This window comes from Leuresthes tenuis, unplaced genomic scaffold, assembly GCF_036924035.1.
Source record: "Leuresthes tenuis unplaced genomic scaffold, fLeuTen1.0.hap1 SCAF_10, whole genome shotgun sequence".
Lineage (NCBI taxonomy): Eukaryota > Metazoa > Chordata > Actinopteri > Atheriniformes > Atherinopsidae > Leuresthes > Leuresthes tenuis.
In genome coordinates, this window is record NW_027325364.1 from 28386391 (window position 1) to 28413724 (window position 27334).

Sequence of the window (27334 nt, forward strand, 5' to 3'; positions counted from 1 at the left end):
TTAATGATACTCTCTAAAACTGTCAACTGACTGTGGCAGGAACAGAGCTGTTAAAGCCTTGTGCCAGTGTTATCTGCGTCACACCAAAGGTGGAAAAAGAAAACACTCCGAATTTAGGAACATTTAACTCTTTTGCTGCTAATATAAAAAGTTACACAACTGATTTGTTTTATTGTGCTATTGAGCCAACCCAAAGGGGGAACTTATCGTCTAATACCAGTAAATGTAGTGACTATTGAGGGGAAATCCAGGAGGGTGTGGGAGTGCCTGGCCTCCGCTAAGGAAAAACATGTATTTATTTGTCGTGGAAAGGTTGTGTTGAGGCAGAGCAGGATGGCTGCATTATTTGTTTTCTAATTGAAAGAAATGTAATATTGATGTAAATATTTCTTTAATTTCTTCTGACCAGCGTGGAGTGGAACTGCTCAGATTTTTAATGAAAGGATGATGTCTTGTGTGGTAATGTACTGACAGCTGTACCGGTTGACAGGCTGTGTGTATAACGGATGGAGAGAGGATCCTGGGGCTGGGAGACCTGGGTTGCCATGGCATGGGGATCCCAGTTGGCAAGTTGGCCCTTTACACAGCATGTGGAGGTATGCCACCACAACAGTGCCTGCCTGTCATGTTTGACGTGGGCACAGACAATGAGGTAAGAGTTGAGCTCTAAATATAAATGACTGCTAACAGAACTATAAGCAGCTTGTGTGTGTTGGTTGTTAGGACAGATATTAAGTGACACCATATAAACACTCAACTGTGCAAACATACTTAGAAACAAAAACAATAAATTTTCTCCCCTTGTAATAAAAAAAACTGTAAATGGAAAATGGACTGTACTTCTATTGCACTTTTGTAGTCTCCCTGACAACTCAAAGCGCTCTAACACTACATGCCACAGTCACCCATTCATTCACACTCATCTCATACAGAGCGTCTTAGTCATAGTACATAGTTGTTTTTTTTTATAATGAATGAATGTAAAACCAAATTCTGTAACTGTAATCACAATTTACAAATAAATGTCACGATCACAAGATTCATGTACATTTAAATGCTTTTCAGGTGATCAAACAAATGAGTTGTATTTCCCATTTCTAACTGCCACTGGGGAACAGGTGCCAGTGTATTTCTTGTGCCGGTTCCAAGCCCAGATAAATGGTGAGGGTTGCGTGAGGAAGGGCATCTGGCGTAAAGACATGTGCCAAATCAATGATGCCCGATCGACTCGCTGTGGTGACCCTTGATAAAAGGAGAGGCCAAAAGAAGAAGAAGTCGTATTTCCTGTTTTTGCGTTAACCAACCAATGACAAAGTTTGCACATTGTATTTATCTGTTCTTCATCATTTTGACTGAATCCAAACCACTTCCATATCACTGACGTCATTCATGGGACCTTTTTAGTCAACTACAGGCAGCCTTCGATGTGAAGACTGTCCCACCCCTGCTTTAGTGGCTCTCTTCAGTTACACTCATTCTCGGAGTATGAGCTTGTGTTTAAAACCAGTATGAACTTTGTGATGAGATAAGAACTGCTGACTTGTGTTGATAACGATTACAAGCGTTGCCTTGATTAAACAAAGCTGAGTCACTCCCATTTGGCAAACAAGACTAACATCAGATCTTGGCAGCTGCACTGAGGACAAAGGTGCAGAAGTGGTACATATTTATAAAATGTAGTATTTGTTGCTTGTGTTATATTACACTAATTCTTTTTTTTTAAAGTGGGCTGTTCTTCTGGACCTTCTCAAGACGTATCAAACAGGTCACACAGTGTTATAAAAATATCAGGAGTACACAGCTGTGTTTTCTTTAAAGACCCAAAGCATATCACATTTCAACTTATTTTCTTAGGATACCAGAATGAAACCTACCTGAAACTTGAAACAAATGGAACTAGAAATTATCCATCCATCCATCATCTGCCGCTTATCCGGGGGTTGGGTCGCGGGGGCAGCAGCTTGAGCAGAGAAACCCAGACGTCTCTGTCCCCGGCCACTTCCTCCAGCTCTTCCGGGGGGACCCCGAGGCGTTCCCAGGCCAGCCGAGAGACATAGTCTCTCCAACGTGTCCTGGGTCTCCCCCGGGGTCTCCTCCCAGTGGTACGTGCCCGGAACACCTCCCCAGGGAGGCGCCCAGGGGGCATCCTAACCAGATGCCCGAGCCACCTCATCTGACTCCTCTCAATGCGGAGGAGCAGCGGTTCTACTCCGAGCCCCTCCCGGATGACTGAGCTTCTCACCCTATCTCTAAGGGAGAGCCCAGACACCCTGCGGAGGAAACCCATTTCGGCCGCTTGTATTCGCGATCTTGTTCTTTCGGTCACTACCCACAACTCGTGACCATAGGTGAGGATGGGAACGTAGATTGACCAGTAAGTAGAGAGCTTCGCCTTCTGGCTCAGCTCCCTCTTCACAACGACGGGTCGGTGCAGAGCCCGCAACACTGCAGACGCCGCACCGATCCGCCCGTCAATCTCCCGCTCCATTCGTCCCTCACTCGTGAACAAGACCCCGAGATACTTGAACTCCTCCACTTGGGGAAGGATCTCATTCCCGACCCGGAGAGAGCATTCCACCCTTTTCCGGCTGAGAACCATAGTCTCGGATTTGGAGGTGCTGATTCTCATCCCAGCCGCTTCACACTCGGCTGCGAATCGCTCCAGTGAGAGCTGAAGGTCACAGCCTGACGACGCTAACAGAACCACATCATCTGCAAAAAGCAGAGACCCGATTCTGAGGTCGCCAAATCGGACACCCTCAACGCCCTGGCTGCGCCTAGAAATTCTGTCCATAAAAGTTAGGAACAGAATCGGTGACAAAGGGCAGCCCTGACGGAGTCCAACTCTCACCGGAAACGTATCCGACTTACTGCCGGCAATGCGGACCAAATTCTGGCACCGGTCATACAGAGACCGAACGGCCCCTATCAAGGGGTCCGGCACTCCATATTCCCGGAGCACCCCCCACAGGACTCCCCGAGGGACACGGTCGAACGCTTTCTCCAAGTCCACAAAACACATGTAGACTGGTTGGGCGAACTCCCATGCACCCTCCAGGATCCTGCCGAGGGTATAGAGCTGGTCCACTGTTCCACGGCCAGGACGAAAGCCACACTGCATCTCCTGAATCCGAGGCTCGATTATCCGACGGATCCTCCTTTCCAGTACCCCTGAATAGACCTTACCAGGGAGGCTGAGGAGTGTGATACCCCTATAGTTGGAACACACCCTCCGGTCCCCCTTTTTAAAGAGTGGGACCACCACCCCAATCTGCCAGTCCAGAGGCACTGTCCCCGATGTCCACGCGATGCTGCAGAGGCGTGTCAGCCTAGACAGCCCTACAACATCCAGAGCCTTGAGAAACTCAGGACGGACCTCATCCAGCCCCGGGGCCTTGCCACCGAGGAGCTTTTTGACCACCTCGGCAACCTCAGCCCCAGAAATGGGAGGCCCGTCTCTGAGCTCTCTGACTCTGCCTCCTCCGAGCACGTGTTGGTAGGATTGAGGAGTTCCTCGAAGTACTCCCCCCACCGACTCACAACATCCCTAGTTGAGGTCAGCAAAGCCCCGTCCCCACTGTAAACAGTGTTGACTGTGAGCCGCTTCCCCCCCTGAGACGCCGGATGGTGGACCAGAATCTCTTCGAGGCCGTCCGGAAATCGTTTTCCATGGTCTCACCGAACTCCTCCCAGGCCCGAGTTTTTGCCTCAGCAACCGCCGAAGTCTGGCCTGTCGGTACCTATCAGCTGCTTCCAGGGTCCCACTGGCCAAAAAGACCCGATAGGACTCCTTCTTCAGCTTGACGGCTTCCCTCACCACTGGTGTCCACCAGCAGGTTCGAGGGTTGCCCCCACGACAGGCACCGACCACCTTACGGCCACAACTCCGATCAGCTGCCTCGGCAATGGAGTCACGGAACATGGCCCATTCGGACTCAATGTCCCCCACCTCCCCCGGCATATGGTTGAAGCTCTGCCGGAGGTGGGAGTTAAAGCTCCTTCTGACGGGGGATTCTGACAAACGCTCCCAGCAGACCCTCACAATACGTTTGGGCCTGCCAGGTCTGATCGGCATCCTCCCCCACCAGCGGAGCCAACTCACCACCAGGTGGTGATCAGTTGACAGCTCCGCCCCTCTCTTCACCCGAGTGTCCAGGACATACGGCCGCAAGTCCGATGATACAACCACAAAGTCGATCATCGAACTGCGGCCAAGGGTGTCCTGGTGCCAAGTGCACATATGGACACCCTTATGCCTGAACATGGTGTTCGTTATGGACAGTCCATGACTGGCACAGAAGTCCAACAACATAACACCACTCTGATTCAGATCGGGGGGGCCGTTCCTCCCAATCACACCCCTCCAGGTCTCACTGTCATTGCCCACGTGAGCATTGAAGTCCCCCAGCAGAACGAGGGAGTCTCCGGTAGGAGCACTCTCCAGTGCCTCCCCCAGAGACTCCAAAAAGGGTGGGTACTCTGAACTGCTGTTTGGCGCATAGGCACAAACAACAGTCAGGACTCGTCCCCCCACCCGAAGGCGGAGGGAGGCTACCCTCTCGTTCACTGGGGTAAACCCCAATGTACTGGCACACAGCTGGGGGGCAATAAGTATGCCCACACCTGCTCTGCGCCTCTCACCACGGGCAACTCCAGAGTGGAAGAGAGTCCAACCCCTCTCAAGAGGACTGGTTCCAGAGCCCAAGCCGTGCGTCGAGGTGAGTCCGACTATATCCAGCCTGAACCGCTCAGCCTCGCGCACCAGCTCCGGCTCCTTCCCCAACAGAGAGGTGACATTCCACGTCCCAAGAGCTAGCTTCAGTAGCCGAGAATCAGACCGCCAAGGCCTCCGCCTTCGGCTGCTACCCAGCTCACATAGCACCCGACCCCTGTTGGCCCCTCCCACGGGTGGTGAGCCCGTCGGAAGGGGGACCCACGTCATCATTTCGGGCTATGCCCGACCGAGCCCCATGGGCACAGGCCCGGCCACCAGGCGCCCGCTGCCGGGCCCCACCCCCGGGCCTGGCTCCAGGGGGAGGCCCCGGTGTCCCATATCCGGGCAAGGGATCACGAGGTCCAAATTTTTTGTTCATCATAGGGAGTCTTTTGAGCTGTTCTTTGTCTGGTCCCTCATCTAGGATCTGTTTGCCTTGGGTGACCCTACCAGGGGCTTGAAGCCCCGGGCAACATAGCTCCCAGACTCATTGGGGCACGCAAACTCCCCCACCACGATAAGGTGACAGCTCAGGGGGGAGAAATTAGACATTGTTTATTCACTTCACACCAGTCAATGGAAATGTATAAGTTTTTTCGTGAGATTGCCTCAGACTTGCTTTGCTAGTGAATCGAAAAAAATGCTTTGCATCACCTAATGATATGTCTTCAGTAAGGAAATGACTGAAACATCAACTGCTTTACTATAAAATGGTTGGTGAGAGGTGTAGGATGGAACTGTTTATTTTTAGGAAGGAAGGCAGAAAAAAATGCTTCCTTGCACCATGAACGAGGTTAAGCAAGTGGTGTGCCTTGTCTTCCCTCATACCCGTGTGATGGTACAAGCAATATCTTGATTGATTAGTCACTTATGTACTGGGTTTTGATAAATTATGTAAATTACATTTGGTTTTTGTCCATATGGATTGGATAGAGAAGCATTCTAAAAGTATTCTTCAGTATCCTTCTTGAATTTCTGAATTTGAGGAGGCTGACGTAAGTGTTCATATCCTTCTGGCCTGGTGGTGTGGACAAGGACTTGCTTTATTTAAAACATTTCCAACTTATCCCCTATTCATAGAGCCAAACGTGGTTAATGTTGCCCTTACTGTTGTGGGGTTTAGACTGAATTTGGTCACATTTCCATTTTAGACAGAAATAAAAAAAAAAAGTGTTTTGTCCATCCTAACCAGTTAGGTCTCGCTTCAGCAGTCAGCCAAGAAAAGAAAACAAATCTCTCACTTTACAACCAGGAAACACCCTTTACATAAGTGAGGTAAGCACCTCAACTGATGGATGCTATTTGGGAAAGCACCTCACACCTCTGCCAGTCTGTGAGAGTAGCAGCCAGCAGAGCTGTAGTCATTGACTAATAGTCCCCGTTCTCTGTGGCAGCCTCACTGAGGGACAATCCAGGCAGACTCTGGGTAGGGCAACACGTGTGTCCGTAGCCTTAAACAGGCTAATAATAGTTTGTGCACTTCCATATATACAAAGCTCCCAGTCTTGGCCAAGGGCGTAGCAGCCTCAGATGCCTGTTGCCAGCTGAGCTCCAACTGTCAGAGGCTGCCCTCCATTTTCCAAGATAGCCCTCAGATGACTCACTCCCCAGAGTTTCATTTCATTTCAAGTGGATGTCTCAGTAGATTAACGGTGAGAGATGTTGCAGTTGTGAGAAGCATTTGAAAATCAACCTAATCAACTAATGTTACATAAGAAACAAACAAACTGGAAGAGTAGTTTGATTGGACAGAAACGAAGAAGGAGAACTTTGAGATGAGATAAAAGCGATTGTGGTGTCCTCAGGTCACCTTCTGAGAGCATTTCTCCAGTGCACACTTTGTCAAGGGCTTTGGCTTACTGCCTAAATGTCTTGCATTTCAAATACTATTGTATTCCCGTAAAGTTCCTAAAAAATATTGCATTGCTATTCTTGCATTGCTTAGTCCATTTAATGCCTTTAGAACTGGATTAAGAGGTAATTATCTCTTACTCTGCCAACTTCTCTGCCTCAGCTTTCAGTCTTTATAGGCCTGCTTACAGTAATGTAATTCTACCTTCTGACCTCTTTCTGTATAGTCCTCTCCTTTCTAAGTTTCCATATTGAATCCCCTGCTCAGTTTGAATCAGTAGGGGTTGAAAACAAACATATCAAAGTTTCTTAGGTGCAAGACAGTTTTAGACTTTTATGGGCATCACAACACAACTTTAACAAGCTGTCTGGGAGTCTTTGATCCATGCTCGCGTGCATCCCAAGTGGCTTAGCTTATCTTTGCATAAAGGCTAGAAACAGCATGGTTTTTTATTTGTCCAGACAGTGACACATTGACCCTTTAACTTCCTCCTCAACCATTTGGTAGAGCACATTTTTCACGTGCTATACTCTTATATTATTTCTTATCTTTTCAGTGGAAGGGAACCTACACAAACCATCTCTAAAACTTGGTTCAGGTATGCAATGCTAAAAGAAAGTATGCGTTTCGACATTACTTTTTCAAAATGTCATACTTTTACCATATAGTGTCACCCCAACCATTTGTGAAAAAAGTTAGATGTTATATTAGATGGAAGTATGAGAAGTGGTTCATCAGCACCAATTGGAAATTATACCCAAAACATATGTATCCATATTTACAGCAAGGAACTTACATATCAAAGAGATTTTACTCTAGTCTGTCTGGGCATGGCAGCATTCCCTTTTTCTATTGTTATAAAGGGATGACAGGCTAAATAAATTGTAGTGAGATAAATAGACCGGCTGCATGTATGTATGTGTGGTTATTTTGGACCGGTCTTTTTTGGGCAAGCAGGCAAGTTTTCCTGCTGCCCTACCGTTAAACCCACTTCACTCTGCAGCCCCGAATCTGGAGGCATGAAGGGAGCAGGGGGAGTGGGAGGATATGAGGTAGTGGTAGCCCTGGCTAATTATTAAAATGACTGTTATTATGGGATTATATTTGTCCTTGAGTGGGTGTAGGGAGAAAGAGGCAGGCATACGTCCAAATATTTCAGCAAGCAAATCCCACAACCCAGAGATACCTTTGTGTTTTTCTTCGAACCAAAAGTTCAACATCTTTGGACATAGACTTACTTATTTTTGTTAAACTGAATTGGATGACTTCTGGCAACAACTCTCATATCAGTTCAATGAATGTGAAGCAAGAGCCAAAAGGTTAGCCTTGTTAGCACCATCACAGCACTGGCTTTGAAAGAAATAAAATAAATAAAATCTGCCCACCGGCAGTTGTAGGGCTTGGGGTTTAACACCATGTATCTTACATGTTTAATCTGTTCAGAAATCAAAATAGTTAACATTCTTTTTCTTGTCCTTTTGCTTAGCTCAGCCAACCAGCATTTAACTGTAGCTTCATATACACAGAGATCTCAATATTTTCACCTTAACGCCTGACAAGAAAGCGACTAAGCCCACGTCCTATAATTTTCAGCCATTCCTTTCATCTCTTATCAGATCAGGCTTTTTGTAGTGGAGTAGTATTTTTTTTTCTGCAGCTCTGTCTGGTATCTGTGAAATCTCTTGACATGGACAGCTGCTGTCTCCTTCTTACATACTATACAGTACAAACAAAAAGCACAGCCATATCTGCAGGTACAGAGATAGAAGTATGCACACGGCATGAAAGTAAACACGCTTTCACAGAGTCTTTGTTTACTGCACCGCTATGCCATCTCTCTGTGTGCTTGAATCTGATGTCTACGGGAGTAATCTCAACACACACACACGTTGACTCATGCTGAAACGAACGTATGATGTCATCCTGGTCAATGTGCTGCTTGTGTGTGTCCTGGGTGGGCTATCACAAGTTCAGTGCTGGGTGTCTTTTACCTCACACAGGTCTGAGCTGTTGTTGATATCTGGCCATGTTTTTTTTTTTCACTGTCCAGCAACACAAACTGTTTGGAAACTGTTTCTTGTCTGTCTCAAGCAAGCATAGACTGTGCAGACGTACACAAGGCTAATCCCCTCTGAGAAGAGAGGAGCTGTACAATACAAAGGATAGCTTAGCCAATTACCGGCAGATAATCTAGGACAGAAAGACAACTCATGTCAACAGTTCAGCACAGAGTCAGTGAGGTCAGACCACTTAAAAATCACTCAGGGCTTCTTCTCTTTCAGCTTACAAAGCAGTTCACTCACAGTTTTAAATAAACTGAATGACACACAGAGAGGTAGCTATCCTTAGAGCACTTTTTTTTTTCTTTTTCCCCTGCATGCTGTTGCATTATTTTGTGAATTTGCCACCAAAACCTCCCTCTGACACGATACTGGTTCCCTGTGGGATCCCACAACATTTTTTTTTTTGCTTGATTTGGTTGAACTTGGACAGCTCCTGCCTACTTCTATCCATTAAAGACTCGCCAGGAAATGAGTTGTCAACTTTAAATAAACATTGCCTTAAATATATTTTTGAGCTGTTCTTGGTCTTGCTGGCTATTGACCATGCCATGGGAAGGTGGCTTCGCCCTTCTACAAGCTGTGCTCATCTTACGGGCACCCTTTAATTTATTTTCTATCTCCAAAAGAAAAGGTCCTCTCTTCTAGCACGATGACGCTACGGATCAGTTCACCAGCCTTTGGGATTGAAATTCCCTTGGAGTCAATGTTGACAGAGTGCACTGTATTTAGATTTTCTTAAAGAATCTATTGATTGTCATGTTTTAAGACGGACTTGGTCATAATTGCTTTACTTCAGAGCTGCATCTCTGACATTCTTGAAGATAATGTGATATGATGGGTAAAAGTCACTAATTCAACTTCTTAAAAGTTAGCCTTTAAAGGGCTGTTTATAGTCCCCTCTTCTACAGTAATGTATAACATTTCAAAATTATAATAATGTTAATTATTGTATAGTATTATCTGGAGCTTAGGGTTAATAATAACTTCTCTCCTTAAATCATGGCCACACTGTTTAAGCACAGGATCAGATGCACATAGAGAAGCTTGTGCAGATTGGTGTGAAATTACTTGACAGGAGGCATTATGGATAACCTATGGCTCTAAGGCCTGCAGAGACACAGGTGTGAGTATGTGTGCAGATGAGCTGACATACTGTTTATACCACCTGTTCTTGTGAATCTTTTAAGAGAAAAAAATAGACACAACTAGTCATAGAGTGAGTGAAACAGCACATATTGGCAGAACTGAAAAATAGGGGTATAGACCAACGAATGATCAAAGTCTTTTTTGTTTTGTTCACACTTTAAACACATGTGCTGAGGACGTGTGAGACTGACATCAGTTTGCTTAAAAGGAGTATGTGGAGTATACACGTGTCATGGGTGGTGGAGATGTGAAGGACTCTGAGGCAGAGGGAAAACTAAACTTGATTTATTTAAACTGTAACAAAAAGCGCGGAATAACCAGAACCCCAAAAACCAAACTCAAAATAAAATCAAAGAACATGGAAGCCTGACTTAGAATTGGACCATGACACTGAACCCAGACCCAGACAAACCAAGGGGAATATATACTGAGGGAACCAGTGAGGAAATGACTGCAACTGAGACTAATCAACACAGAGACAGGTGTGGAAATGGAGCTGCGAACCAGACAGCAGGGATCTGAGGAAACTAATAATGATCAGGATCCAGACACAAGACTGAAATAAATGATTAACTGTGAAAAACAGTAGAGACTCAAAAGACAACAACAGAACATTAAAACACAGATCATAACAACATGGGCTTTAAAGAATGAGTAAAAAGACATTATCTGATTGTGCTGCATTAGTTGTTATCCTTATTGAAAGATTGTCCATTAAGAGTCTGATTTTGCTGTATGACTGCATTTTGCTTTCTGAAACTAAACAATACGGTTGTAAAGAGCCCTCCACAATTCGACAGACATAAGATTCTGATTTTACACCACCAAGATGATTCCAAAAAAACTTTTAACTGAAAACTTAAGCCGCCATGGTCTGCAGTGTGTCCTTAAAAAACTTGATGGAAATTTGACAAGTGAAGGATAGAAGACGTTGTGGCAGGCCTTAAAAAACTATTTACAGGAGATAAACAGTATCTGAAAGTGATGTTGTCAAGAAACAGGAGGAAAGTTAAACAAAAATCTGAAGCAGGACCCGCGAGAATCTGGTCCTTCAGGTGATCGTCTACTTTTGTCTGAAGCCTCATCAGAAATGATCTCCATGGAAGGGTGGCTGTCAAGAAGCCATTCTTAAGGAAGGGAAACGGCTGAGGTATGGCCGACGACACAAGAACTGGACTGAAAATCAGTGGCAACAGGTCTTAAGGATTGATGAATCCTCTCCTGAACATTATTGAAGTGTTTAGGGATCATCTTAGCGGAGAATGGAACAAAAGGTAGACAACAACCAAAATAGAGCGGTGGAATGTCTTTCTAGTACCATTCCTGAAGACTACTTAAAGAAAGTACAACAAAGCTTGTGTAAGAAGGTTCAAACTGCGTTGAACAATAAAAGTTGTCATATCAAATATTGACTTCCAAGTCCATTCGAGTTGTACAAACTCTTTTTTTTTTTTGTCTAATATGTTTCAATTAATCTCAGCATCTAATTTCCTATTTTCCTGGCAACATATAAAGAAATGTGGGGTGGCTCAAGTGTTTTTGCATAGTTGGCTCAGTTAACTATGGCAGCTTCCCTTTTTCTGTCAGTTTTATATACTCCTCTCTCGTGTGTTGCTCCACTCTCCACATTCACACCTTCATGTTTTTTTTTCTTTTCAGGCCCTGCTAAAGGACCCCCTCTACATTGGGCTGAGGCATAAGAGAGTGCGAGGCCAGGCCTATGATGACCTGCTAGATGAATTTATGACGGCTGTGTCAGACAGGTATAATCACACCATCTTTCAATTCATCATTCGATCACTTCCTTTATTCTGTCTGCTATCGTCATCTCAGTGCAGACTGTGCTCTTAAAAGAAAAATGTTAAGCATTTTAGCATGGTCAGTACATGCAATGCAATACAGCTACATTTTGTAGGATTCGGGGTCTGGAATACAAGTCACCACAAACTCAGCTTTGTCCTCTTTGAACTACTCTGAAGTTTTGCTTGCTAAGAAATGTAAATTACTACTCTGGAAGACAAAATTTAGCTTTTTCTGAAAATACGTATTCATTGATTCACAGAGACTGAGCTGGCTGCTTTTTGGGCAGAGCTTTTTTCTCGATTTTGTTTAAAGTATTTAGAAATGTCACAGTCGATCACACTAAATTTTTGAAACCGAAAAGTGTAGACAAGGACCGCAGGTTTGTGGAAAAATCTGTTTTTCCTGTGTTTACTAAAGTAATCCTCTCCAAGGAAAATATCTGATCAAGGTATAGTTCAGGTCCATCATGTCATGTTGACCTGTTAAACTTTGTTACAGCACTTTGGTTTGCTTCCTTTAACTTGAATGCACAAGCAAGGCACAGAAGTGTTTATTACTTAATATTCGTACACCAAATCCTTATTTTCTGAGATGAATTAGACGAGACAGATTGTTTTCTGTTGGGACTGGAACTCTGCGTTTACCGATGATCTATACTTAGTTAAGGCATTTGTATACCTCTGCCTACCATGCATGCCAACATGTCCACGCCAGTGCGCCATAGAGTCATTCCAGCCACACGCACACATGGCCCTGGTTAAACCCTTATCTTAACCCAGAGAGACCAGAGTGCAGAGAGAGAAGTCTGGGTCTGGGCCCCCTCCAGCTGGCAACAAGAAGCCATGACTCTAATAACCGGGTAGCTTCCCAACTACAGGGAATAGCAATGTTTTTTTTTTTTTCCCCCACAGGAGCCAGATTGGCGGAAAATGAATAATTATGGGCTCAGAGAGTCAATGAATGATTACAGCTCTTCAGTCTTTCAAGTAATATTCGTGTTTAGTTTCTTAGAAAACTAAACATGAGCTAAAATAGAGCCCATTGACTCATCAATAAGGAGAAGGATTTTTTTTAATTTTTTTTTTTAAGTTTAAGTTTTTAAGCAACCATTTAAAAGTACATCATAGTTCAGGGCGAATGGTTACTGATGCCATATTGTGTTTGATTTCACGTCAGCCAAGCTGGGCTGACATTTGGTTTTGAAAGCTTTTTGTCACAAAAACTCCCGAACAAGGTGTTGAATTTTCTGTAAAAGCCCACACAAAGACCGTGATTGTAAGTCACGCAGCAATTATCTTTTTTTCTTTTTATTCTAAATGCTGCTGTCATTATCCACAGCTGTAATCCAAAAAATGTCAGGACACTGTAAAAAGTGTCAATGACAAATGAAACATTTGGAAATATGACAAACCAATAATATATTTGTAATAGAACATAAAAAGAAACAGCTGGAGGAACATGTTGCAACTAATCAGGGTAGCTGATAACAGCAACATGATTTACTGTATAAAGAGCACCTTAAAGAGGCAGGGTCTCCTAGATGGAAAGATAGGCAGATTCAGCAAAAAAAGAAACGGCTGTCTTTGAATTGTGGAGCAATGTCAGAATGCTGTTCCTTTTCCATATTCCATCATCTACAGCATGTGATATCCAGATTCACAGAATCTGGAGACATCTCTTAACACAGGAGATGAACATGGCCATTCAGACTTTTTTTTCAGGATCTTACATATTTAAGCACGAGAAGGCCAAACTGCATAATGTATCTATTACAGCAGCATGGCTTCTAATAGAAGAGTTCAGGTGGTGGACTGGTCTGCCTGCAGTCCAGACCTTTCACCAACTGAAAACATTGTGTGCGTCAAGAAAAGTGAAGTATGACAAAGAAGACCAAGGACTGCTGAGCAGCTAGAACCCTATATCGGATAAGAATGGGAAAACAATCCTCTTCCAAAGGTTCAGCAACTGGTCTCAGTCCTCAGGCATTTGCAGACTGTTGTTAAAAGAAGAGGAAATTGCTACTCAGTGGTAAACATAGCCCTGTCACTCCTTCATTAAGATGTGCTGCTGCCATCAAATTCAAGATGTGCCAATGTTTTTCATGAATTAGTGAAATGTCTCACTTTCAACATTTGATCTGTTTTCTATATTCTATTGTGGATGAAATGTTGGTTTGTGAGATTTGTGAATCACTACATTTTGTTCTTGTTTACATTTTACACAGCATCCAAACCTTTTTGGAATTGGGGTTGTCAGTTTTTTAGCACCAAGCACATCACTTATGGTTACAGTTAACCTAGCTGAGTTAACTGACCGAGGTGTCCCCCCAGAAAAGCTGAGGTCTGCCCTGGGGCCTCTTTCTGGTGTAACATGTCTAAAACATGTCACCTTTGAGAGGTCAGATGCCTGAACTAGTTCAACTGACTCTTTCAGTGTGAAAGAGCAGCACTTCTATTCTGAGGCTCGTGTAAATGACCAAGCCCATAACACTATCTCTTAGGAAGCCCGGTGGAATGTGCAACCTTACTTTTTCAGTCACTGTAGCTCATGGCCATCGATGAGGGTAGAAATTTAGATTAATGAATAAGTCGCATTTTGGCAAATGCCCATCACTGCAGATGCTGCACTCCACTGCAAACTATCTAATCTGGAGGTCAATGCTTAATAAGATCAACGAAACCACATCATTTACAAAAAAAATGTGATTCTGAGCTACTGGACTGAACACTTTCCGGCTCCTTGCCATACTCCAGCACTAACTGACTTATTGATTGTGATGCAAACCTAGCAAATGGCCCCTGTATTCCTGAAACACCTACCGGAGGGTCAGCATTGGGAAATGCCATCTCCAAATTCTTAAAGCATATGTAGATTTGTTGGCAAACTCTCCCTCTGTACTCCAATATTCTCAAGAGGGTGCGAAGCATGTCCATTGCATCACAGCCAGCCATCAAGTACCCCAGCATAGACTCTACAAAGGAGGCTGGAAAGTGTGTTCTGTCTCATCGTGCATTCTACTGCCACTTCTATCCCTATGAAACAACACTTTTACAACCAGCTGTCTACATGATGGAAAAGAAAACATTCTCCTGAACCTTCTTATGCTGCTAAATGATCAAAATGTCACTCTCAAGTGTCCATTGTAGCTGGACAGAGATCAGCATGGACACTGACTAGTCTGTATCTACTTATATGCTGTAAACTGTGGTAACATGTGGTAAACTGTGTGTTCAGACACCTCTCTAACATAGCCTTCAATCTTCACTTGCAGTAACAAGCGGTTCCATCTTTCTTCGGTTCCCTTTTAGTGAATGAAAAATGATTTTCTCAGTTTGCGTAAGCAGAAGTGTCCAGTTGTTAGAGATGCTCTGACTCAGCCATCTAGCCAGCACAATTTGGCCCTTCATTTGCTGTTAAATAGTGTCATCTCAACCTTTGATAGGTGCTAATGTAAGGAGTCAATCAGTGCTTTTCACTTAATTTTTAATGGTTTTAATGTTGTGGCTAATTGCTGTAGTTTGTTGTAGTTTTGTAGTTTGTTGCAAAGTGGTTGCACTTTGCAACAAGTGGTCCAAATGGTTGCAAAGGAGTTGATAGAACAGGGTCTTAGATGTTTCCCATGAAAATCTGAGTAGCATACAAAGACTACAGGAATGCCATCAGCTATTTTAAAACTCTTGGCACTGAGAGTGAGGTCCAAGTAGACAGACTGATGGATGGATAGATGGAAGGATAAATGGATGGATGGATGGATGGAACAACAGAGAAGAGGAGGGAAGCAGAGAAAGAATGCAGAATGTGTCTTTGTTTAATGACGGGTCAGGGATTTGAGAAATAATGTGTGCTGAGAGATTCTGGCTCTCTGGAGAGTGAGAGTGGGCTGGGGATTTATTAAGGCCTCAGCCACAAAGCCCCGTAGGGACTGAGGTATCAAACAGTCTGTGTGTGTTTGTGCGTGTGTACACAAACACACATTTATGCACATAGACTCAATTCAGCAGCTGTGTTTGGACAGAGCACCCTTGTCTGTGACCTTTGTTGTGGTCCTCTATGGCTCTACGTAGCTCTAATGAATGCACTCCAACTGAATTAATCACTTTTTACCTCCTCCCCTGCTTTTAGTCTTTCTTTCAGCAGTGAAAGTATACACGACATCCTTATACTCACCTCTTCACTGAAAATTCAGGTTTTATGAATCCAGATAGGGTTTCTTGAAAGAACGGGGTTACTTGTTTAGTCCTCAGTGCTGGAGACAAAGCACCAAACTCTCAGTTACTCAACACCACGGGTATGAGGAATGTCTGACTTCTTAGGTCTTATGCATTTATATCAAACATCTGCAATAATGTCTTCAGCAACTCTTAATAAATTGGGCTGGTTTAGCCCAAGAAACCTTATGAGAAATGCTCCACTCTGTGAAAAAAAAAAGTTTACAGTTTATTTGCTTCTGCTAAGGGTATTATTGTGGCAAATCATAAATCACAGTGATATAAAAGTTTAAAGCACAAAGCTGTCCTGTGTTGTTCTCGTAGAATGGCTCAGATTGGTTTGAGAGCCCTGTAGCAGGAAAGGTTAGACTGCTGTCTTGTCTGCTTGTCCGGTCGGTTTGCATTCCTGGGAGATTCTATTGTTGAAATTGATCAAAACACTGGCTTTCATATGATAATTTATATTGTGCGCATGAATGATGAATGAACAAAGTTTTCCGAGCCTTTTAAATGGGCCCTGAAAACCTTTTAATCCCTGTCAGTTTCTTGTACTATTAAGTGATCAAGTGGCATTCTAAAAACATAACGGTGCCTGCGAAAGTCAGCTAACATTGACTATTTCTCTACTAAGATGACTAAGTGATATGTCTGAATGTCTCTAGTTATCTGTGCTCTTTTACTGCTTGGAACAAAAAGCAAATGCAAGTTAACAAAAATCAAGATTTTTGAGTTTCTAAAGTGGAGCCTCATGCATAAGCTGGTATTAAATAAATGTCATTGGGAGCATGATTTCAAGAGTGCAATCATTGAGTGTTCAGAAAACTATAGGCATGAGGAATAAGAGATTATGACTCTTTCTGTTGCTTTTGTGGTCTTTCAATATGTTTTATTCAAGGAAGTAACTATCTGAATTGATTCTGAGCCAACAATGAAGCTTTTGCCTGCAGGTTAAAAGGAGCTCCACTGCTAAAACTGGTCAGTGACCATGGTGATTCATTGTGGGAGGCTCACTTAGAAAATTTGTCTATGGTGATTCAAATGTCCATGTATTGAATACCTCTGCTCAGTGTAGCATGAACATGCTCAGATCGCATGTGAAGCTGGCATTCAGAAGTACCCAGCTGGAGGAGGCCGCCATCGGACTGTGTCTGTGCTGAAAAGACAGGGCAGAACTTTTAGAAGAGCATTGCATGCTGATGGCCCTTTTTACACTGGTCAAAAAACCCCACAAACAACTGGTTTTTCAGTGCAGTGGGAAAGTGTTTAATCAGCATTCAGTCAAATGACTCTGGATTACTTGTGGGTTTTATCGGCTTCAGCTCATTGATGAGTACACAGCACCTGAGTTCATATTTTAACTACGGACTCAGTGGTCAATAGTGAGCACAGCTCACATTTTCATACATTTGCAGAAACTTTAGTTACAAGATGCTGACCCAGAATAAACTGGTACTTAACTGAGTAATGTTTTGCACTTGGACATTACCATATCTCTTAGCAGTCACTTGTATTATACTTACTCATTATAGTTACCTCATGCCCACAAACCCAGAAACATAAGGGGTCATATAGGAACAAGAGGACTTTACACTGTCAAGTTTTACCTTGTAAAGTGGGTGAATATTTTTCTTGCCTTTTGAGTGCTTTCCCACCAAGCCTTTATTGGTTTTAGAGCTCTCTGAACAGAAACTGTTCACAAAATCACAAGACAAATAGATGGAAAGTAATATCACTTCCAAACCTAGATTGCAGGGGTACATACTTCCCGTCTTATTGATAAGACCCATAAAATGTGGAAAAAAGTCCCTGTGTTAAATGTTCCAGAGAAGTTTTAAGACTCCCCAACAGGTTTAAGGCATCAGATTCCATTATTTCAAAGTTTAACTCTATAGTAGTTTTAAAAAATCAGAAATACACACACTTCAACCGTGTTAGAACCAAGAGAAGATGTACAAAGAATAATGTTTTGGTGCTTTGTCCTTCTTTCCTTCTTCGTCATCATGTGTTGTTGCCCGGTTACAAACACTAAAACATTAACCCCCCCTTCAAACACCAACTACTGTCTAAACTAACCATTTCTTCTTTTTCTTATTGGCTAATTTGTTCCAGTTGTGGAGGTCAATAAGTGCTTCATTAGTTGCAGGATAATTAATTAATGCACATAATTAAGGTGTTACTTGGAACTTAAAAGAATAATCTATTTGATCTCTGGCTATTCAAAATAACCCAAGGCACTGGATCCTCAATAGACAGACATCTGCACCTTGTTTATTACAGTTTCTGTCCATTTTATGTGAGCACAATCTCTGCGTTTTCCTGTTCTGCTGCTGAGAGACTGATGCATTTTTCAGGGCACGCAGGAATATGGTGAAAGTTTTCAACTTCTGGGTGTGCCTTGGCTTCCTTAAGTTACTGCCCTTGATACTTCAGTGTAGACACAAAAGCAAATCCCGCCTCGCTTCTTTGTCCATCAGCTGGCATAGTGGTGTAGTGTCCGATTTTGGTGTTCCATTCAGAAGGTCACCAGGCAAAGACAGCTCACCTCCAGGTAGAAAAGAGACTGAACACAAGTGGCTTTCAACAAAACACTGGCCCTATTCTTATTGGTGTAGGCCTCAGACCAAAGAGCTTTCTGCAGCGGGAAGATGTTCCTTTGTTCAGCACCACAATCCCGGATAGTCACTCTGCAGTTTATGGTCATTTGAGGGCTTTGAATATGCATGTGCTCACAGCTCAGCCATCCTCAGTTGCACATTTCTTTCTTTCTGTCAGGCCACAAAATCCTTTTCTTTTGAAAAAAAAACCAAAAAACATCTGTTGAGAATAGCTGCACCACGTGAACATGATTTTCTTCTTGCAGACGCCTACGCTCCCAAATCCACTTCTTTGGACTCTGCATCACGATTTGGGGTCTGCATGAACTAGTATGACTTTTCATACAGCAAGCTTGCACATAACTATACCAGAGGGCGCTGTGCTGGCGTTTGGGCAAGGTTTCATCTATCCTCGCTTGTCGTCTGTCTCCGTCTCCCGAAGCCCAAACACAATGAAAAATTTATAGCTCCCTTTTTGGCCTCATTATTCCTCCTCTTTGCACAGTCTCTCAGTGCTTCATTGCAGCTCACTCCCTGATAGAAAACACATTTCTCCCCTCAACAGTGCTTCAGTGTTGGCAATAAGTCAGCCACGCTGTCAGTGTCTGTATTAGGGCATCCGTGTCATGCTGTGTGTCACAGGGGAGGGTAAACACTGACCCAGCGATGGCTCTCTCTCATCAGGACATAAAGTTTTATTACACCTGGATTTGGGTTGCTTCTCATCCTGCCCTTTTTGGGTTTTTTTGCCTCACTTCCTCACTTCAGTTCTTTTCTTCCTCTTTGCTGAAAATCTAAGCAGTTTAGCAGCCTCTGACACTTGTGGGAAACAGCTTAACTGACTTGTACAATAACATTGCTAACAGGTACATGCTGGGATTTTATGAAATGGATTAGAAGACACTGAACAAAATTTAAAAGACGGGAAGGATGGAGAAAAGAATGCAAATAATTTTTAACTGTGAAACTGAGCGATAAGGAGGGATTTAAAAACTAAGGTCCCAAACAGCACTTATTACTTGTTCAGGTTGCTGACAGAGCTGCGAGTACTGGAAGCTACTCACTCTGTTTACTTGGGCTGTCCCCAATTTCCTGTCACTCAGCCACAGAAACATGAGCGCTGTTGTTTTAAATACAGGCTTCAGGCGACACCCTATCCTCCCATTGTTTTTGGCTGTTAAACAGACTTTTAGAATTTTAGAATACCTGTCTTAACCTTTACAGTGTTGCATTGTTCAAAAGACGAGTGGTTCCATGCAATCTTGTTACTTCTTCTTGTACAAGCTCCACTTACTTCATGTGGGAAGGAAGGCAGTGAGTCACATGTTTACAGCTTGCAAACGTTCATGTTATCTGACAGCCAACGATGGCTGTTGCCAGTTTTCTGTTCTGTTGCTCACCATTGGACATCCCATATATCTTAATTAATGGGATTAATGCTCATAAAACAAAACAACCAAAAAAAGGACACAGCTTTTAGCATGCTGTCAGCCCTAATTGTTCTACAATTAGTTTTACTGCTTTAAAAGCAGATAATGGTTACTCATCAAAAAAACATGGTAAAAATTATAGAGATATTAGTGAATATATGTATGTGAAATATCCTCCAAAAAATATGACTCAATGAATGCTGGAGTTGGATATGTTAGGGTTATTGATATAGTGACTGTGAGGAATACAGTTATATGCTTTGAATTTCAATATACAGTTACCTACAACAACATCTTTGTACTTTTTAGCACTTGATAAATCAAAGATTTGTATTTTCATATGTTGATCTTCTACTTCTTTTTTTGGACAAAGCTTAAACAACAGCATGTCAGGCTAACCAGTTTAAGACCTGTAGCTTTAGGTTAGCATAGCATCCAAAGCAAAACTGAGCAGGTTATTTCAGCAACATTAGTTTGTAGAGACCCAAACTGAGTTTTAAAAAGAAGTAATGGTCATGGCTTGCACACCACATGGCTTGTTTAGTATTTCACCAGTTCTAGATGCTATATTTTGTTCTTGATTAAAATCAGGAAGGTCAGTGTTCCAATTTCTATAGCTAAATGTTTTACCCTGGATAGCATTATGCTAGCAAATCAAATCAGTCAGATGTTACTTTGCAGAAATATATAATTTGAAAGAAAAGTTATTAAATGTCTTTTTTTTCATAATTCAAGCATGTAAGCTAAGCAGCCAATCCTTTTTTTGAATATATTGTATTAGCTGATTTTTTTAGGGGGGGGGTTGCATTACAATGGACTGGCAACCCATCCATGGTGTACTTTAATAATACCATATCCTTTCTTAAAATTCTTTATATGTTGCATTATGTGACCAACTGGGAGAGACAGAAAAACAGAAGAGGGCAGTGCTACTAGACAGGCTATTTAACAAAACTAGTTTTCATTGGGGATTAGTTGCAATTTTTTATTTCTGTATTGAATACTGAATGTTACAGAACGCCTAAACAATGCATTTTGCAGTAACAGCTGTGCAATAATCTGCAACACTTTTTTTAGCTGCATTAGCTTTGCAGAAGTTGTTTCTTTTTCCGACAGCTGAAAACCTCTTTCTTCATAGAAATAGCTGTTGCCATTGCTCTGTAAACATCCAGTAAATTCCTGAACAAAAGTTCCGTCTGTTGAAAGGCTTGGGAACCTGGGAATCCTTTTGTCGCTTCTAAATCTAATTTACAGACTTGTAATGCTGGCCTTATTTTTGTTGTATGATGCTTTTGTAGGAACTTATAAGCACTGGCTTCTGTGTTGATGTATCGGCGGAATGTGGGGTGGTCTGAGCAACAACTTGTAAATGTGAACACTGCTGGTTTACTGGGTTGGCTCAGTGTTCTTTTGTGCGTGTGCGTTTCTGCTTCTTTATTAGATGTTTGACCTTCCTCACTGAAGCTCATTGTGAGGTGCTGTCATAAGATTTAAGGAAACAGGTGTCCAAATGACAAAAGTCGGTTGCTTTAATTTACATTATTGACATGAATGTTGAGAAACATTTCTCCTTATTGAATGTGAGATGTGGATATCCATGAAGATAAATTCAGTGCACTGTAATAATGTTTGGTGAAGAAACAAACATACCCTCTTTTCTCCCCCCAATGCTGTTTTGTGTTGTGTGAGAGCACCCCCCTCAGGTCTGAAGTAAAGTTTGTGAAAGCAGAAGAAGAATGTATGTGTTAAATGCCCTATTAGATGCAGCTCTTCTGTTTGCAGGTATGGAATGGACTGTCTGATTCAGTTTGAGGACTTTGCAAACATTAATGCTTTCCGTCTGCTGAGCAAGTATCGCAACAAGTACTGCACATTCAACGATGACATCCAAGGTAATTTGAAAAACAAACACCTGCACACACTTACACACAGATGGACATCTTCTTCTGGAGAATCTGCAAAGTTTTATATTGTTTGCACAAATGATGAATGTGGTCATAGCTATGCATGAAGAGGCAACCCAGACAGACCAACTGAACAAAAATGTCCCAAAGTTACTAGTTGCACAGCAGGTTTCTCAGATGGCGTCTGAAGGTAATGCAAATTTTGCCACAGAAGAAGAGGTCATAGAAAAGTGCGCATTTCAGAGAATATGGGCTCAGCTCAGGATACTTGATGGAGTTTTGTAAAACCGTCTATACAGTGAAGGCACTGGCCTGCATGATGTCCACCAAACCCCCGGGTAAACGTCAGTTAACCAGGTCTCTAGGAATTCTTGGTAAAGTTAAAGCACTGGTGAAGCATTGACAATGAAGCTGTGTTTAAGAGGTAATTGGCTCTGGGTACTGGGTATCTTACCAGCCACATATACAACTCCTGGCAAAAAATTATTAACTCATGTTGCTCTTTATGTTCAGGCACTGCTGCAGTAGCGGTAGCTGGACTCCTGGCTGCCCTCCGCATCACCAAAACCAAAATGTGTGACCATACCATCGTGTTCCAAGGGGCAGGGGAGGTAAGAGCTGCATTCTTGTTAGGAAATACATCAAATGCAGAGTAGGCTGCATTAAGAAATGGGTGTTTGCTGAAGTCTTGCTTCATTTGTTTGCTAAAGGATAACCTAGTGCACTATTTAAAGACACATAGGGGACTTCAGTACATTACATGGGCCCTTTCACTTCATCTCAATTAAAAATGTCAGAAAGAAGAACTACTCAGAAAGTATTTTGAGCGGCTGATATGATTTTAATCGAGATGTGAAACTGAAACTGACAAACCAGTTATAGAGATGTCATGAAGCAGCTCCTCTCCTGCTCCCCCGTTATTCTTCTTTTCGCTCTTATTCCCAGGCAGCGATGGGGATTGCTGAGCTGATCACCATGGCCATGGAGAAGGAGGGACTCTCAAAGGACGAGAGTGTGAAAAAAATCTGGATGGTTGATTCCAAGGGTCTCATTGTCAAGGTGTCTCATATTAAGCCTGCAAACAAACACACGCATACCCTTAAAAACACAAGTACACATCCAGACAAAAATTACGCTAATCTCCTGTAATCTGTCATTTCTATCTGACCACAGTAGATGGTCCAGCAGTGTTTTAATTAGCTATGATCTGTCTTTTTGAGCAGCAACAAGGCTGATGTTTGAATGTCTTTAATCTTGACCCCATTGTGAATCCTCAGGGCCGGGACCACCTGACTCATGAGAAGGAGAGATTTGCTCATGAGCATCCTCAGATGAAAAGACTGGAGGATGTGATCAGGGAACTGAAGCCTACAGCCATAATTGGTAAATCAACAAGTATTGTCTTGTGTTGGTTAGATGAAATGATGGTCATTCCAGAGAAATGCTGAAGCTGATAAAACTTCCTAAGAAGCATTGTATGATAAAATGAAACACACAGTAACAAACTTCTGCTTCAGGTGTGGCGGCTGTTGCCGGAGCCTTCTCTGAGCAGATTATCAGGGACATGGCCTCCTTTAATGAACGCCCGATCATCTTTGCCCTGAGCAACCCAACCAGCAAAGCTGAATGTACTGCTGAGCAGTGCTACACGATCACAGAGGTGCTCAGAGCTGCTGGCTACACTTCAAAACACTGCTGTGAATGCCTGTAATGACAACACAAGTTAAAAGAGCTTCTCTGAACCACTCTGTGCTGCAGGGGCGTGCCATCTTTGCCAGTGGCAGTCCGTTTGACCCCGTCACCCTGCCTGATGGAAGGACCTTCTACCCTGGTCAGGGTAACAACGCATACATCTTCCCTGGAGTGGGCTTGGGCGTCAATGCTTGCGCCTTGCGACATATTACTGAAGAAATCTTCCTGACGGCAGCAGAGGTGAGGCAACAACATGCACAATGTGGAAGCAGCCTTTTCAGATCTGTTGTATTCATTTTTTTCGTATTTACTGCAACATCGGCTGTTTGTCCACTGTTAAACAGGCTCTTGCTCACTTGGTTACGGAAAATGACCTTGCAGAGGGAAGACTGTATCCTCCTCTCAATGCCATCAGGGATGTCTCCCTCAAACTTGCTGTCAAGGTGAGAGCTCAGTTTACACCCAGAAATACAGGGACTGCATCTTCTCATGTCTGGAGAAGTCAATGGATTCATTGAGTCATGTGACCCTGTAAGAACTGTAATTTCCAAAAACATTGTGTGTTATAGATTATGGAATATGCCTATGAGCACAACATGGCCACTCTTCACCCAGAGCCATCCGACAAAGACGCATATGTTCGCTCTCACTCCTTCAGCACTGACTATGATGAGTTTGCGGTTGACTCATACCACTGGCCAGAGGACTGTATGACTGTGCAGTCATGTAAACTTTAATACTCTGCACTAAGACCGTGAGCACTGAAAAGGCGAGGTAACTACAGACGTGCAATATCATCACAACATGTCATGTTGAGAAGTCAAAGAGGCAGTGTGTAGAATTTTCCCAGAGATATATTTCTTTGAAATAAATGGTAACAACTCGGGGAGATTTAGCTGCATCTTCAATGTTGAAAAGTGTCAAATATCTAATGGAGGTCAGCTTAATGATTGAGGAACTCAGAGCAGTTTGCAAAACTTGTGAAGTATTGTACCACTAGTTGTTATCCAATTATATTCCATTAAAATATGTGGGGAAGGTCCTTCATGGGTTACTTTTAATTGTACTGTAATAAGCAGTTACTTTATGACTGTGTCAGCGAAAATCCAACAACAATTTATCAAATAAAATGGTTTTGATTACATTTTTCCATGTCTGATTATTGCATCTCTAGTTCCAAAAGATAAGAATGACACATGTATTATATTTTGATTTAAAACAGACCTTTGGGTGTTTCTGAGTGTCTCATTGAAGTCCTGTGCTGCAGCTGCTCTTGCTGAAACACACACTTTGGTATCTTTGTTTGGGTTTGGTAATAATCTATTCTCCCAATGGCATGGCCTTTGTGAATATATTTCAAATGGCTTGTTTTGTGTGCTTCACTGGAAGTAGCTTGAGAATGTTTTTCAAAGGTGTTTCTGAAATATCTGTTATGTTTATGATGTTCCGGCTCCATCCAGAGGCCAGTTTATGTCATTGTAGTAAACTGGCCCCTGGATGGACAAAGAGCTCTTAAAACTTTGGCTTTATAATCAACTCTTTGTGCTCATTTTTGTGTGTTTAAGAATAAAAATGTTTGCCATCAGATTTTAACAAGATGCCAATTTTGAGGTTTTGAGGTTGGAGGAATTAGGAGCAAACAAATGGCAACTTTGAATAGTTACACACATTTGACGTGAGGCACACATTAGCGGGAGGTGAATAAAACTGTTCATATGATCCAGCAGTATGCTGTGTATTTTATGAGGAGTATTTTAAATTGATTAACCAATCAATAACAAGCCAGACAGTCAGTACCAGAGACCTTGGCTGGCTGGCTGCCCATCCCAGTGTGAAGTCAATACATACAGAAGGCAAACAGACCAGTCAGCGTCCAGTGTTGAGCGTCCCACCCGGGGCAAGTTTCTGTGAGAGAGTTGTTTGTTTCTCCCACTTTCTTTTATTCACCTATCCTTTAAAATTCCCAGATCAGCCCTGGGGCAACCACTGCTCTGCCCAAATGTCCCATGGGTCTCAGTGTCAGCACCATCCAGTTATCAGCTTAGCTTCAGCTTGGTGATTTACTTGCCATAGATACCGTTTCAACAAAGAACACTGAGCTCATTCGTTCATTAGGCTGACTTGTAGAAATGTACTAACTATAGAAACTATTGAATTGAGCTACTTTGGAAATAGCTTTCAAGCTATTTCACAATGTATCTTGTAGCTAAAGAACTTTATTCAGTCAGAAGTAATTACTTATAAACTCCTCTAATAAACTTTTATAAAAGCGGACCATTTAAAGTGGCTGTTTATTTTACACTCTATGCATTTTTTTATAGTTTAGCAATTTTTTTTATCAAATACTTTTGGTCGTAAATGAATTACTTTAAGATATATGCTTTGTAGCCAACTAGCTGACTATATTTGTAGCTAATTTAGCAAGCTTTTTTACCACTTGTTGTTTTTAGCTAACTGGCCTCTTTAATTTAGCTTTATCTGCAATCATTTTAGCCACTTCGTCTGCTATGTCATCTTAACTGCTGTCCCTAATGATGTGATAACAATGCCCATTTTCACAGAAACCCACACAATGCGCACTCTCACATCATGTGCTGTTGGGTGGCAAAGCTGACTCGGTAAATTGAAACGTACAGGGATACACACCATTTTTGTTCCTTTGATAAAGCTTAGACAAGCCGTATGGCAGCTGTGACCTTTCATCCATTTGACCTTGTTTACAGTCACATTAAATGGCACCTTGCTAAGACCTTTTGATCAATGCCAATCAGTAACACTCCCCCAGGGAAAATTTGCTTGAGTGAGTCTGTCTAGCCATCCTCCCAGTCGCCTGTTTGACATTTCCCTCTCCCATCGGTACGCTCACCATGCTGAACAACCAGTCAGTGTAACTTCAATGCCTTTTAGGATCCCCAGCTTGACCTTTTTTTAATTTATCTCGCTTAACCCTGTACTTTAAAGACAAGAAAATAGGTATTAACTATATTTGTGAGTGATGACGTGCTGATGACTAATACTAATTATTTAAAACCATCAGGGAGGTCAAATATTTTAGGTCAGAATCCAGTTTCACATAAGCAACTGAATTACTGATCTCAGATTGATGTGCCTCAATAATGCATCAAACTCTTATAAAAGACCAGCAGAGGGCGCCCTAACATATTGTTTTAGAAGAAATCACAGGAAAGACCAGTGAAGACCACTGTGTGCACCTCAGATTATGATGGCTGAACTGGATGACATTTGGATAATGTAACTGGTAAACCAAAGATGTCGTAGATCAACAATACTTTTTAGAGTAATTTAGAGTACTGCAGCCAGTCAATCAGCTGCAGTTGTGTGTAGTTGGTCACAGTGCTAGATTTAAATGACAAATGTGATTTTTAATCTCAAAACAATGCTACACATATAGACTTTGGTGCAGATAACTGGGAGCTGTTTTCTTATTGAAGGTCCTACTATAAGCAATAATGTAGATTTACAAAGAAAGAAAGAAAAGAAGATGGAAAAGGTTTCTTCGCTGTTCAAAAAACCTTGAAGTATTTGTAAATAAAGGGTGAGTCTTGACAACTAAAGAATTTTTTTTTTTTTGTTTCAGCCCCCTAGCATTAGGTATTTGAATTATAAAAATGTTGTTGACCACCGGACAACTGTTTACACTTCAAGGACTTTCTGTGCACCTGTATGAGCTTTTTGCTCTCACTCACAAAGAGCCATATTTATCAGAGCTCAGGGTGGCAGCCGGAGAAGTTGAAACGCATTGATTGCCGAGTGCAACCAGCAAATATGAAAAGAATTCAGCCAACATGCATTAAATAAACTTTTTCATGACAGGAAAGGATCACATAAGGAGCACAAAAAGCTCCATTAGAAGAGGAAGTAGCGTCCCTCATCTCCACTTTTCAAAAATGCTTCATTCATTAACTTT

The 27334-nt window shown here is 42.5% G+C and overlaps 1 protein-coding gene across 1 annotated transcript in view; it reads left to right on the forward strand.

The window, feature by feature from the left end:
• The window catches only part of me1 (malic enzyme 1, NADP(+)-dependent, cytosolic), an 86065-nt gene extending 61515 nt beyond the window's left edge, over positions 1-24550 (forward strand). Inside the window, exons 5-14 of the mRNA XM_072394819.1 lie at positions 491-652; positions 11435-11538; positions 21593-21702; positions 22228-22325; positions 22660-22773; positions 22992-23097; positions 23232-23374; positions 23473-23646; positions 23751-23849; positions 23976-24550. Coding sequence (XP_072250920.1) covers positions 491-652; positions 11435-11538; positions 21593-21702; positions 22228-22325; positions 22660-22773; positions 22992-23097; positions 23232-23374; positions 23473-23646; positions 23751-23849; positions 23976-24143 — 1278 coding nt within the window. The 3' untranslated portion in view covers positions 24144-24550. The remainder of the gene's footprint in view (positions 1-490; positions 653-11434; positions 11539-21592; positions 21703-22227; positions 22326-22659; positions 22774-22991; positions 23098-23231; positions 23375-23472; positions 23647-23750; positions 23850-23975) is intronic.
• Positions 24551-27334: the final 2784 nt, after the last annotated feature.